Below are 15,000 nucleotides of genomic sequence, written 5' to 3' on the forward strand. Positions count from 1 at the left end.
CTAGATAACAGTGGAGGAGAGTGAGAGAATGGCAGCGGCGTTACCTCAGCAGCATCACTCATGTATTGATGCCTCACGTCGGACAGGTAGGCAGGTTGATGCATGCGCCAGGTAAAGCCAGCAGCAGGAGCAGGAGTCGTCGTAGTCGTGTAAGGGAGGCTACGTGCTTGTGTTCCCGGTGAAAGGGTCTCTAATAAAGGAAATAGCACATCTCTTGTTTGTGAGTGCGGAGGGACGGAATAGATCTTGTTACGCGGACGGTTCGAAATGTATTGCTTTCACTAGATGACACGGGCTCGCAGGCTGGTGGTGGATGCATGGAGGAGTGGACTGGAGGAGGGAACTGGGTGGCGCTGCGTTGCCTCTCCCGGCCTCTCCTTCCCTTGGTCTTGTCCCTTGAGAGGAGGGCGTAAGGGAGGAGGGAGCGGAGGTGGTCAGAAGCTCATTTAAGTCCATCCAGCTTGATTGTTTGCTGTAGGAGGGACCCAACCCTTGCCTCTGTTGATTTAGCTGCGTGAGGGGAATGAGTTTCAATTTGGTTCCTCTTGTCCGCTGCGCTGCTCCGAGGTGGCGGGGTGTGTTGTGTGGGGCTGTGGGAGAAGGTGTGGTGGTGGTGGGGATTGTTGGGGTTGAGAGTGAGGGATGGAATGACTGTGTGGTGTGGTGTGGTGTGGGAAGGTGGTAGGGGTTGGGATGGGGAGTGGAGTGAGTGAGGGAATGGCTGTGGGGGGAAGGTGTGATGTGGGGAGGTGGTGGTGATGGTTGGGGATTGGAGTAAGGGAAGGTATGGTTGTGAGGTAGTGTGGAGAAGGTGGTTATGGGGGTGATATTTGGGTTGGTGAATGCGGGATGGGATGGCAGTGTTGTGGTAGTGGGGATTTAGTTGTGTGGCTGAAAGGGAGGAGAGAAGAGGTTTACTAAGGCAATGTCCAGTTTAGGGAAGCAAGGTAAGGAGAGGCAAGGGAGGGTCAGGGTCAGGGTGCTTCAAAATCCATGAGGGAGAGGAAGCACATCTCACCACACCCCACCAAACACTCCCCACTCCACCACAACCACCGACCCACAAGGCATACGGAATGGGCTGAACGCGTTGGAAAAGGTGGACAAGGGAGACCGAGGTAGGAAGAAAGGCGAAGAGGAAGTGAGGAAGGAAGGAGGAAAAATCGAGATGAGGTGAGGGAGGGATGTGAGGGGGATGAGGTGATTGAAGTGATAGGTGATAATGCAACACAATAGAGAGGAGCATAGACTATTCCCCCCCTCCCCCCCCCCACACCCACACCCACACACACCTTTTTTATTTATCATCATCTCCAAAAGCGTTCCTGTTTTCCGTTTCTCTTTCTCCCTCCCTCCTCTCTCTTTCCCCCCTTGTCGCCCTGCATAATTGACCTCTTCAGCAGCGAGTCAGGCTGACCTTTGACCTTTCCCCGTCTCGTTAGAATGGCGTGGGCTTGTTGTTCAGGCCGTCAGCCTCATCGTCGGGTCTTTTTTTTTGTATTGCTTTATGTCTGTCTTCATGTCTGTCTGTCTGTTCATTTGGTTATCTTTGGGTTTATGCTTCTCCCTGTCTGTCTGTCGGTTTGATGCACACACACACACACACACACACACACACACACACACACATATCACAGCTATCAGTAGGCTATTTCGGAGGGACTTCTTTGAACGCATCCTCATTTTTTCTTTTTTCTTACCTTCAAGACAAAATATATCGCTGAACAACATGTGGCCTTCGTGTTATAGTTTTGGTCTTCGTGTCAAGGGAAGGCTATTGTGTGTATGTGGTATTAAGGGCCGTATTCTTAAACCTTTCGGCCCCCCAGCACACATATTTGACAAGGCTTTCGTAGGGGTTTTGTGCATTTCCAGGGGTAGTTCAATGGCCCTGGTGGTAGTGTGACCCTTTCTCCTGCGCCATGAACGTGAAGAAACAGTCATGAAAACCCGATTAACCTTCTTTTTGGCCTTTTGAAGTAGGTGATGTGGGAGGGGGAAGCATCTAAGAACATGGACCTAAAACTCAATGCCACTTGCGTCCAATGAGCGGCGGAACACGCTGGACAAACGGTGTATATCTCGGGGGGAAACCTCTCATTGCTCCCAGGGAAAAGTGATCGAGTAGGCGAATGTTTCCAAACATTTCCAAGGTTTTATATATCTGGACTTAACTTCTTTGATATGGCCGTCAGTGTGGGGGAACTAAAAGATTCACTCAGTCCTGTAGAGTAGTAGTAGTAGTAGTAGTGAGTAGAACAAAATAAGTAGGCACAAACAGGTATTTTAGGACGTTGTTGGATATTATAGGATAGGCATTGTAGGACTCTGAGCACCTGTTGCCCCTCCGCTCACCTGCTTCTCTTCCTCCCCCAGGTGACGGGCGTGGTGGGGCGCGCCGAGACCCTCTCCTCGCTCTTCTTCCTGGGATCCCTTGTGGCCTACTCGGGGGCCACGGCCAGGACGGTGCGCGGGGCTCGGGGGGCGCGCGTGGCCACCGACTGGCGCCTCATGCTGCTGGCCATGCTGCTCGCCACCACAGCCATGCTGTGCAAAGAGCAGGGCATCACCGTCATCGCCCTCTGCGCCGTCTACGAGCTGTTCATCGTCCAGAAGGTAAGCTGATCATGATGAGTTTTGTTGCTTTGGCTTTGTTATCATTATGTTTTTTGTTTTGTTTTTGTATTTATATTATTAGTATGGTCATCACTAATCATTTAGCGTCCAGGCCAACGTACCAGAGAAGTCTTACGTGCTGTATTCCTCCACACTTTTTTTTTTAACTTTACAATTATTTTTGGTATTTTATTATTTCTACATCACTATATTTGTACCGTCCATGTCCTCGAGGCAGCAGGGCAGCGTCAGTGCTATATTTTGCCAAAACTTTCCGTCTTCGCCACTGACACAGACTGGCTGGCCCCCTCGAACACAAAGGTCAGGCCGTGCACCCCTGAGGCTCCACAGGTGTCTCGTGCGCCGCACCTGTGTGCCTGCCGACGCTCTTAATGATCTCTGTGCATTTCCGGTAAATAATTAATAGGAATCATATCATTAGCTTCCACAATAATTATATAACTGCACGACGCATCGGACTTTATTGGGTTTATGTTCCATGCAGGATATTTATTCTATGTGGAATTCTTTTTGTTCTTAATATTTACAAATTTTGAGTTAAAGTTACAGGCATAAGAATAAAAGACAGCGAAAATTCCCTCAACCTGCTCCGCCTGAAAGAGAATTACAAAAGTTCTCGAACAATAAACTCAATTTAGTTTGTGACCGAACAATATTCCCGTCATGGAGGAATTGATTTGGTGGGAAGGAGAAGCAGAGGAAGGCTGTCCGCCCCTCACTACGCACACTAGTGTAGGCAATGGAAGGGCAGGCAGGCCACGTGTGGTGGTGTCAACAGTGTGCTGTAGTCACGGCCTCCCCTCACCGCAGAGGCACCGGCGGGCAGGTCACACCAGTTTGCCGGATACGTAACGATCAGGAAGGCATTCAGCAATCAGCAGTCATTATGGCCCGCCCCCTCCCCCGCCCCGCCTCTTGCGTGACGGTGACGCGCCGGCCATTACAGGCGCGGCAGCGGCTCCTTGGAAAAGCGAATTTGACAAATACATTGTAATTTTAACACTATTACCCTTCAGAAAATGAAAAATATATGATATCAAATAGTAGCGTCAATTACTTTTTGGAGAACAGACGCGTAACGGGCGCGGCTGCCATGCCCGGCGCCGGCCGTGCGCCTTTCGCAGCCCGGCACATCAAAGCCTTCCACCAGTGCATTAGCATTATGCTTATTCATAAATACATTGCTCACTTTCGTCATAAAAATCCATTAAAACGTCAGGAATATAACATTTTATATTAGGACTCCTCTCTTCAGGCGCAGACACGTAAACGAGAGCTGTCCTGCCCCCGGGCCCCGCGGGGCCGCTGCCACGGTGGCGGCGAAACGCGTGCCGCCCCGGTGGTGGCGGTAATACGTTGGAAAAGTTTCTGGCTTTGAAAAGATGAAAATGAAAGCTTTTAATGATGATTATAAGAATTAATAATAACAGTAATACCTATTTATTATTTTAATCATTATCATAGTAATGACTATAGCAAACATAGCAGTAATTGCAATGATAACAAAAATTACAATAACAACATTCATTATAATAATGATAATAATAATGAAGAAAAAAAATGTGATATTAACAACAACAGCAGCAACATAAACAATGCTGACCAAATGAGGTGAACTTCAAGATAATATTTCCCTGTTCACTCATTTCAAGAATTCTCTTTCTCTTTTCTCGCTTGGAATTTTCCCTTTAAAATAATTTCATCAAAAAAGAAAATAGCGCAGGATTTATTTATTACACGTCACAATGATTCAGAGAGAGAGAGAGAGAGAGAGAGAGAGAGAGAGAGAGAGAGAGAGAGAGAGAGAGAGAACTACAACAACAACTACAACTGAAACACTCGAAATGAACCCGAATCCCTCCCCCTTCCACCACACCCCACCACCCACCTCCCCCCAAAAAAGATTAAAAAACAAAACGGTAAAAACAATTAAGAGAAAAATCCTGTTTCGGCACACGGGAATAAAGTGACTGTCTTGCACGATGGAGCGGCTCCCAGTCATGTAAGGGTAGGTAGTATTTCCCGAACCCGGCAAAAACTGCGAAGCCTCCCCTAAAAGTTGTAGAGAGCGGAGCGTTTTCTGTTATAGGGCGCACATACCGCATTGTTCCATTCATCCCGACGGACGTACGAATGTGCGGCCCCCGCGAATCATATATTTACTGGAAAGGTTTATTTGGCCACGAGAGGGAACGCTGGAAGTAAAAGAAGAATGGAAAAGGGGAGAGAGAGAGAGAGAGAGAGAGAGAGAGAGAGAGAGAGAGAGAGAGAGAGAGAGAGAGAGAGAGAGAGAGAGAGAGAGAGAAGGTAAGGGGGAGCGAGGTAGAAAGTCATAGGAAGCACCAGCCATAGGGTTCAGCGAAGAGGGAAGAGGGAAAAGGGAACAGAAGCGTGAAGAGGAGAGAGAAACACGCAAGATAGGGTTCAAGAGGAAGGAGAGAGGAGGAAAGCGGAGAGAAGAAGAAATGAGGTGAAAAGAAGGGAAGAGAAGGTATGAGAGAGAGAGAGAGAGAGAGAGAGAGAGAGAGAGAGAGAGAGAGAGAGAGATATGAAAGAAAACAGTGATAGGAGACAACACGAATGAAAAAGGAAAGAATTACAAAGAAGAAAAAAGAGAGAAAGCAATGAAACCAGAAGAGATAAGACAATATGAGAGAGAGAGAGAGAGAGAGAGAGAGAGAGAGAGAGAGAGTCGGGGTGGGTAGCGTGTGTCAGGGTGTTGCAGGCCTTGAGCACCCTGTTTGGTAATGAGCTCTGATACAACAACGCCGGAAAGCTAAGTAACTGATGGTGTTTTCTCTCCCCACCGCGCGGAGGAAGGGAGGGAGGGAAGGGAGGAGGAAGTGGAGGAAGACGGGGAGAGAGATGAGGGAGGGAGAGGGCAAGAGTCGGCGAGTAAATGCAAAGTAAAGTTAAAAAAAAGACCCCAAAAATGTAATAAAAGTAAAATCAATAGCCCAAGACAGAACGGCGCCAGGAACCAACGAGCGCTAATGTAATGTTGGCTTGTTAACGTGTGTCTTGCTATCTTTACGAGGCGGGGGGGGGGGGGGGGGGTCAGTCTCTGTCTCTGTTACTCTCCCTCTCGCCCTCCCTTTGACTCTCATTTGTTTACTTTTTCTCCTTTTTATTTTTTTTTTCTTCTGGTTTATATTATTTTTTCTTTTAAACGTTTTATTATTCTTTCTCCTTTCTTTGTTATTTTTACCATTTTCATTCGTCTTCTCGTTTATTTTGAGGTTTCTTTTGCTGTTTCCTTTCAATTCTTTCATTCTCTCTCTCGCTCTGGCTCTCCTCTCGCTCTTATACCCTCTCTCTCTCTCTCGCTCTCTCTCTCTGCACCAATAAATTGACCAGTTACAAGAAAACAAGAAGGAAGGCTTTTCGGGAAGGATAAATTAAAGAGGTCAGTCAGTAGTCCTTTAAAAACTCCACTAATAACCAAAATCTACCCACTGCCTACTGCCCAGCCCCCTGCTATACCTATCCAGTCTCTTACCGCCCGCCCGAACTCTCCCCGCCCGCTCGTCCCCCGCCCTTCCAATGCCCCCACAGCTAACGATACGCTTGCTTGGGGTCGCCCTCGCTTCCCACGTCGCCTCTCGCTTTTCAATCCACTTCTAGCCGTCATCCTTTGTCCGTAAGTGAAGATATATTGAATTAGACGTGAGGGAGAGAAAGAGGGCGGCAGTGAGCAAGACCGAGAGAGAGAGAGAGAGAGAGAGAGAGAGAGAGAGAGAGAGAGAGAGAGAGATCTGGGATGAAACCGTAAAAGGAGAATCGAGATAAAATAAAGAAGAAACAGACAAATGAAAATGAGAAGAAGAATAACAGAGAAAAAAAAAGTAAAAGGATTAAATAAAGCTGAGAAGAAAAGAAAATTATATGAAACAGGAGAGAGAATAACGCTAGAGAGAGAGAGAGAGAGAGAGAGAGAGAGAGAGAGAGAGAGAGAGAGAGAGAGAGAGTACAGTACACTACTCCTACTCCTCCTCTTCTCCTCCCCTTTCTAACGGAGATAAAGCTGGGACGAGTGAAGGCAGCCTGGGTCTCTGGCTGTCATTAGAACAGATTATGCAAATTCTTGGAAATGGATGGGCTTTCACTGCCCTGCCAAGCCTCCTCCTCCTCCTCCTCCTCCTCCTCCTCCTCCTCCTCCTCCTCGTCTTCCTCCTCCTCCTCTTGTATTCGTGCCCCTTCCTTCCTTCTTTCGCCTCCTCCTCTTCTCTTATTGGCTTTATTATCGTTCTGTAATCCTTTATTATTCCCTCTGTTTGCGAGTCTTCCCTCCTCCCCTCTCGTCACCGCTCCGCCGCTCATCTCTTCTAATCTTTTGTCCCCTCCTTGCTCGCTCGCTCGCTCTCCCTGGCTTCTGTCGCATTGGTCATCCTTTCTTTTCATCCATCAGATCTGTGTGTGTGTGTGTGTGTGTGTGTGTCACACACAAACACACACACACACACACACACACAAAGGCACCCCGCCCCGAGTGTATATTTGCCTCCCTTCGTATTTTTGAGTTTCGACCCGGAAGTGACCGGACAGACAGACAGACAGACAGACTTGGCGCTGTCGAGACCACGGGGCACCTAGAGGAAGAGGAGGAGGAGGAGGAGGAGGAAGAAGAAGAAGAAGAAGAAGAAGAAGAAGAAGAAGAAGAAGAAGAAGAAGAAGGAGGAGGAGGAGAAGGAGGAGAAGGAAAAAAGGGAGAAGATGATGAAGATGAAGAAAACAGAAGGAGGAGGAGAAAAGAACGAGGAAAACAGGGAGAAAAAGAGTTGAATGAATATGAGTAGAAAGAAAAATATGAGAATTATGATCCTTATAAAACGGAGGAGGAGGAAGACGTGAAAGAGGAAGAAAAGAAAGAGAAAAGGAAAAATAAAAATAAATTAGTACCGCTACTAAGAAGAGCAAGAAGAGGAAGAGGAAGAGGAGGAGGAAGAGGAGGAAGAGATCAAGGAGGAAGGCAACGAGAGGTCTCAAATCACAGCTCTACTTATGTGCGTGTGTGTGTGTGCGTATGTGTGCACGGGCGCCCGTTTCACATATCCAATGTCTTATATTCTTGTTATGGGCAATTTCCTTTCCCTTTCATTCTCTACCATTCTCCTTTGTGCTCTTCCCCATTCTCCTCCTTCCTTTTGTCTCTCTCCCTCCTTCCCTCCTTCCTTCCTCTTCTCGTCTCCTTCCCTGCCCGCTCACTTCGATTCTGCCGACAATTTCTGGCTCATTGAACGCACCAGACAGTATGAGACGTTTGACCGGATCTTTACATCTCTCTCTCTCTCTCTCTCTCTCTCTCTCTCATTTCATTATTTATTCCTTTTTCAATTTTGTTTTCTCTTTTTTTTGTTATTTTCTCATCTCTTCTCGTGTATTTATTTTCTTTGTTACTTTTCCCATTTACATTTGTCTTGTGTTATTCGCTTTCTGCCTCCTTTTACTTCTTCATTCTCTCTCTCTCTCTCTCTCTCTCTCTCTCTCTCTCTCAGCAAAGTTTGATCAACACTCTCTTCCGCTACTCGGCTCGGTTGTCGCGTGAGCCGAGTTACGCTTCGTCAGGACAGTAAGGGCGCGGTGTGTTGTGACCCCAGACAGACAGACAGACAGACTGACATACAGACCCCCGTGCAAGAATACAATGGATATGAAAATACACACACACACACACACACACACACACACACACACACACACACACACACACACATACACACGCACACACACACACAAACAAAAAAAAATACTGTCAAAGTGAAATTCTGAGAAGAAATTGATAAAACAACGCAAACAAATATTGTCCAGAAAATGTTGGGATGGTTTTATTTTGTTCGCGTGCGTCTATTTATTTATCACTTTCAATAATATCGCAATAGTATTTTCTCCCAATGGTAAATATTTTCTCTTCCTTCCTTCCTTCCGCACTTCCTTTCCTCCTCTGCCCCTTGCTCTCTCTCTCTCTCTCTCTCTCTCTCTCTTCCACTCCCTTCCCTCCATAACGCTTTCCTTTTTCCTCCCACTCACTTCGTCCTCCCTCTTCCCTCCCTTTCTCTCTCCCTTCCATTTCTTTCGTCTTCTTTCCATCCACACTTCTGTTCATCCTTCTGACCGTCTCCTTTTCATCTCACTCACTCCTTTCTCCCTTTTCCTCCCTTTATCTTTTCCCTTCTACTTCTTCCATCTCCTTCCCTTCCACATTTCTTTCCCTCCCTAACGCTTTCCCTTTTTTCTCCCTCTCACATCTTATTCCTCCTCTCCTCCCTCTCTCCCTTTCATTTCTTCCCTCTCCTTCTCTTCCACACTTCTTTCCCTCCCTGACGCTCTTCTCTTTTATCCCACTCCCTCCTTTCTCTCCCTCTCCTGCCCTTTCTCTCTTTCCCTTTCACACTTCCTCCTCTTTCTCGGACTCTTCTTTTTAACTCACTCATTCCTAGCTTCTCCTCTCTTCCTTTTCTCTCTCTCTCCCCTCCATATCTTCCGTCTCCTTAAGGCCCTCCTCGGAAAAGTCGCCCAAATACCGAGTCTCAACCACCGGCCAGAAAACTTCCTCGGTGCAAAATCGAGGAATCCATGAAGAGCCTTTCCCTATTGGCCGACCGTCCGTACCTCCTTGCTTTCGTTCTTTCCCCTTCCCTCCGTCTTTTTTTTCCTTTCTTCCTTCTTGGTTTTCTTCCTTTCCTGCTTTCTTTTCTCCTGCCTTTCCTCCTCCATCACCTTTCCCTTAAACCTCTTCCTTCGTCTATCTCTTCTCCGTCGTTCTGTACCCATCCGTCCTTTCTTTCCCATTCTTCCGTCTCCTTTTCCTGTCTCCCTTCTTCCTTTCCACTCCCCTCCGTGCTCCCTCGTCTCCTTCCTGACTTTCCTTCTCCTCCTCTTCTTCCATCCCCTTGTTCTCCGGCTTTCTGTGCCCGGTTCGCAGTTCTCCGTTTTTGGTTCTTTTTCCTTCCTCCGTCTCTTTCCTATCTCCCTTTCCGTACGCCCTGAACTCCTTCCTGCCTTTGCATCCGTCTTTCTGTGTCCTTTTTTGCAGCCCTTCCTTCGTCTTTTTCTTTTCCCCCTTCTTCCTTTCCTCTTCTTTCCTGCTTGCTTCTGTCGCTTCCCCTCCGTGCGCTCTTACCTCCTGCTATCCTTCTCCTCCTCCTCCTCCTCCTCCTCCTCTTTGTTCTCCGTCTTTCTGTGTCCTGTTCGGAGTCCTCAGTTTTGGGTTCTTTCATCTTGTGAGCGCCCACCAACTCCATTCCTCGCGGGACCTCGCCTCGCCTCTGTTCAGGGCAGTGGGCGTGAATTATTTGCCTGGCTGGGTCGAGCGCCGCCACTTGTCCCTAAATGTGGTTGCCGGCGGGGCTTGGCGGGGCGGGGTGTGCTCGGCTGGGCTGCTGGCTCTTATGTACCTGATTTCCCCTTTTGCAGTTCACTATTTCTGTTCTGGCATTGTGTTGATTGGTGTGTGTGCGTGTGTGTGTGTGTGTTTTCATTTAGTGGTGCTGTGGTTGGGTGTTGTTTTTTCTTCTCTTTTTTTCTTTATCTATATCTTGTCTTTATTTCGTTTTTTCTGGATCTTTTTTATTTCTTTTCAACACTTTATTTCTCCTCCATAGCCTCTCTCTCTTTATCGATCTTTTCCTCTATCTATCTACTTATCTATCTATCTATAACTCTATTTCATGTCTTTTTTCTGGATCTTTTTTTACCCAACGGCTCCTCTATCCTTCATTATCCTCTATCTCTTTATTTGTCTATCCAACTATCTATCTATCTATCCCCATCTATTTATCTATATCTCCATCTATCTATATCGGGTTCTTATTTCTCCTCTTCTGGATCTTATTTTCTTTCCTCAGCGGCTCCTCTCCTTCATATCCTGTTGCCTGTTTCCACATTTCCATCTCTCACTGACCCTGTCTTCCCCTCTCCAACCCTCCCCTCCCCTTTTCTCCCCTCCCCTCGTCTCCCCTCCACTCCCCTCTCTTCCCCTCCCCTCCTCTGCCCTCCACTCCCCTATTCTGCCCTCCACTCCCCTCTCTTCCCCTCCCCTCCTCTGCTCTCCACTCCCCTCTCTTCCCTCCCTCGTCTGCCCCTCCTCCTCTGCCCTCCCTCCCTCTTCCCTCCCTCGTCTGCCCTCCACTCCCTCTTCCCTCCACTCCCCTCTCTTCCCCTCCCCACCTTTGCCCTCCCCTCCCCTCTCTTCCCCTCCCCTCCTCTGCCCTCACCCCCTCTCCTCCTCTGCCCTCCCCTCTCCTTCTCCCCTCCCCTCGTCTTGCCGCCGCCGCCACCCCTCAGGCTAGCTGGTTCCGACCCCACCACATCTACCACGCGCTTATAATTTGTGTTACCTGTTTATATTTACCCTCTCCCTCTCCCTCTCCCTTTCTCCCTTTGGTTAGAGTTAATTTAATTATCTCCTTTTTACTTTCGAGATGTATATTCCGTTTTGCATCTGTTCGATCGTGTTTATACTCACTTAGTTTGTTTGTGGGATTCTGTGTGTTGATGTTTATTTGCTGGTGCGTTCATACGGTGTTTCCTTTCTTACTTTTTTGTTTAATGGATTATGGATTGTGTAAAGATGTGTGGGTTTATATATTCTCATCAGACTCCCTTTTCTATCCTTTTTTTCATTATTTTTTGTCATTATTTCCAGTATTTTTCATTATTTTCATTATATTTTTAATTATTTACATTAGTTTTTTTTCATTATTTCCATTATTTTTCATGCCTTTCTTTTTCTTTCATTATTCTCATTACTTTTTCCACTCCTTTGTTTCCCTCTGAGTTCGCCCACTGTCTGTCCTCCACTTGTTTATTACACTTGGAGAGACGCGCTAAGAGGAGGAGGAAAAAGAAGAAGAAGAGGAGGAGGAGGAGACACAGTTCGGAGAGGGAGCTGAAATAAAGATCCGGAGTGACCAGGGAGAGGTCTTTACCGAGCTGTGGTGAGGGTCGTGGCCACCCTATGTAACTCACCCCTTGGGCTCTGTGTGTGTGTGTGTGTGTGTGTGTGTGTGTGTGTGTGTGTGTGTGTGTGTGCATGCCTGACGCGAGTGGTGTATGGTTGTGTAAGTCTGTTGGGAAATTACTTAGTTGACTCACTCTTTATTCCTCAACTGAGAGAGAGAGAGAGAGAGAGAGAGAGAGAGAGAGAGAGACTGAACGTGAATGACAGGTTGGATTCTTAACGGATGCATAACTGGCTTGACTTGAATTAACGCGATGGTTCTTGCCCGAGTGGATGACTGACAGACGAGGAGGGTGAAGCAGGGAGGAGAGGAGATTGCGGGAAGACTGACTGGAAGACTGGCCAAGGAAGGAGGAGTGACTGCGCGAATACTGACGAGGAGGAGGAGGAGGAGTTAGGTGACCGATTGACTGGGGGAGAGACTGACCTGAGACTGTGAAGCAGAGTGGAGGGAAGGAAGACTTGACTGTAAGACTGGCCGAGGAAGGGCGAGTGACTGACAAGAAGGAAGAGGAGGAGGAGGAGTTGGCTGACCGATTGACTGTATGTTTGTCGGGCTGAGGGAGTGACTGACCTGCCCCTGTGTGTGTGTGTGTGTGTGTGTGTGTGTGTGTGTGTGGAGGCGAGGAGAGCCCCTTTGACGGTCGGGAGGGCCCTAGACGGAGGTGAGGAGGCCCTTGAGACAGGAACAACATAAGTGCGTGTTGTCATTACCGTGCCTCGCCCCGCCGCACCAAGGCTTGTTTTTGTTCGTGCTGGGCCGCCCTTGCCTCACCCTTCGTCAGAACCCAACTTGTGTATTTTTTTTCCTCCTCGGCGGGACCAACGCGGGGCCTCGGGAGCGTCTCAAGGTTGTGTGCGCGGCGCCAAGATGATTTAAGGGAGAGTTCGGGGCTGAGGGAGGGAGAGAGAAGAGGGAAGGGGGTAGTGGAGGGAGGGGGAAGGAAGGGGAGGGTCTGTGTTGAGTACTGGTGGTGTTGATAATAGTGGCGGTGGTGGTGGTGATGGTGATGGTTTGTATACATAGAGGCCTGGAGGAGGAGGTGGAGTTGTAGAAGGAGGAGGAGGAGGAGGAGGAGGAGGACGTCTTGATCCATGAAGGGAGGGTGAAGAATCGCCTGGTTACTACATGATTCAATACCCAACCACCACCACCACCACCACCACTGTTATCACTTCTAGTACCTAATATATCTCCACCTATCGCCCTCACCACCACCACCACAACCTGTACCTCCAAAGCTCTAGCTACCTACCTACCTGTGTACTTACTTACCTTCCACGCGTTAGTACACACCTCCCTCACCATCACCACCACTACCACTAACTCAGGCACCACCAGCATCACCACCACCACCACCATCAGCATCATCACCACCACCACCACAAAAAAAGCTACCAAGTGTTATCGCCCCCGCCATCATCACGACCCCAAAAAATAGCAAGAACATGAACAGCAACAACAACAACAACAAAGACAGCAAAAGAACGACCGCAGGAATGATAAAACCTTCAAAAAAACAACAGCAACAACAAAAGCAACATCAATAAAAGGAGCACCAAGAAGAAAGAAAACTACAACAGCAAAAGGAAAACATCAACATAAAAGTACATCATCGTCATCAGCAGCAGCAGCCCTTATCTTCCACCTTCCTTCATCGTCATCCTCTTCTACAGTTCCATATCGGCGCATCCCTTCAATCTTCAGTCACCCCTTCGGCCCTTCACGCTGCCCTTCTGCTCCTTCATCTCCTCCTCCTCCTCTTCCTCCTTTCGCTCATTCCTCTTCTGCATCTCTCCCAGTATTACATTTCCATTCTCCTCTCAGCGCCACCGCCCTCTCCAAGTCTTCCTCCTACTCCTGATCTTCTCCTTTCCTCCTTTCCAATCTCATATCCTCTTCCCTTTCCGCCTCTCAGCACGGCCCTTCCCTGCTTCTCATCTTCCCTTCTCCCCTGAAAGGTTGACCGGACACCTGACTTGTATATGGCATTGCATTGTTTTGCCTCCACGCCTCCACTGCTTCTCAGATCTCTCGCTTAGATCCGCGCTTTTTCCACACCTGAAATTCCATACCTACTTGCTGGGGCTAAGGAGGTAGGGCTCAGGTGTATATGGGGAGGAGGTGATGCAAGTGTGTTGGTGATAGTACACATTGCTGGTCAAAATGGAAGGTGTTTGTCAGGTGTGTTTGTGTGTATGTGTGTGTTGGTCTCATCAAGGGAGTTTCATTTTGTATGTGTATGTATGGATGGATGGATGTCACCCTCTGTGTATGAATGCATGAGTGTGTGTGTCTTTAAATGTCTGTGAGGGGAGTGTACTACCTTGGATCTAAGCAACTGTTGAGGGGAAATAGTCTATGCCTGTGTGTGTGTGTGTGTGTGTGTGTGTGTGTGTGTGTGTGTGTGTGTGTGTGACGGTGGTGAGGCACGAGACAGAAGTTAAATGTGTGTTGTTTGTTTAATCGCTTTTGGTGGTGCGAGAGCGCGGTGGTGAGGGGCGGGGGGGAGTGGCGACCTGGGGGGGGCGGGGGGGTAGAGTATCCACACCAGCGGGGAAGAGAGGGAGGGGGGTCTTCCTGGGCGGGTGTAACGTGTCTGTTGTGGGTTAAATGTTTATTCGGACGAAATATGGACGATGTAACTGAACATTTTGTCAGATTTCCTCGTAAAAAGTATTACACGGAACGGGTTTTGTAAAATAATAATTGTATTTTAATCTTTGGGAACTCTCGTCCTCCTCCCCCTCCTCTTCCTCCCTCCTCCTCCTCTTCGTCGCTTTTATCTCCTCTTCTTCTAGCTTGTAAAATATTTTAGAATACTGGCGGATAACTTCGCTATAAACTCCTTCTGTGCCTGTACTACATTCTTTCTCAGCTACCACCTTCTCCACCTCCTCCTCCTCCTCCTCCTCCTCCTCCTCCACCCAGGTCCACCTCTTCCTCCTCCTCCTCCTTCTCCTGCTAATCTGCTCCTCCGCCTCCGCCTCACCCGTCTCCTCTTTTTCCTCTTCCAACCTTCCCCGTCATCATCATCACCACCGCCATCACCATAATCATCACTACCACCATCACCTAAGCACTCATCACGCCCAGCCATTCTCAGTAGTAGCAACAGAAGCACCATCAAGCAAGTCCATCATCACCTTGCATCACCACGCACACCACCACCAAACGCAGACCACTCCAACGACCGCCCCGTCACGACCACCAGTCCCAGGTCACACACACACACACACACACACACACACACACACACACACACACACACACACACACACACACACACACACACACACACACACACACACATCAACTACTTCCAAAGGCCGAAAGGGGATCAGTCAGGTTCTAATGAGTGCTCTTTTAGGTCCATGGTACACAAGATGGGTCAGACTACCAC

General features: G+C 48.3%; 1 protein-coding gene across 1 annotated transcript in view; it reads left to right on the forward strand.

The window, feature by feature from the left end:
* The window catches only part of LOC126996347 (protein O-mannosyl-transferase Tmtc3-like), a 274,512-nt gene that overhangs the window by 180,419 nt on the left and 79,093 nt on the right, over positions 1-15,000 (forward strand). Inside the window, exon 5 of the mRNA XM_050856717.1 lies at positions 2,377-2,616. Coding sequence (XP_050712674.1) covers positions 2,377-2,616 — 240 coding nt within the window. The remainder of the gene's footprint in view (positions 1-2,376; positions 2,617-15,000) is intronic.

This window comes from Eriocheir sinensis, chromosome 10 (assembly GCF_024679095.1).
Source record: "Eriocheir sinensis breed Jianghai 21 chromosome 10, ASM2467909v1, whole genome shotgun sequence".
NCBI classification, from domain to species: domain Eukaryota; kingdom Metazoa; phylum Arthropoda; class Malacostraca; order Decapoda; family Varunidae; genus Eriocheir; species Eriocheir sinensis.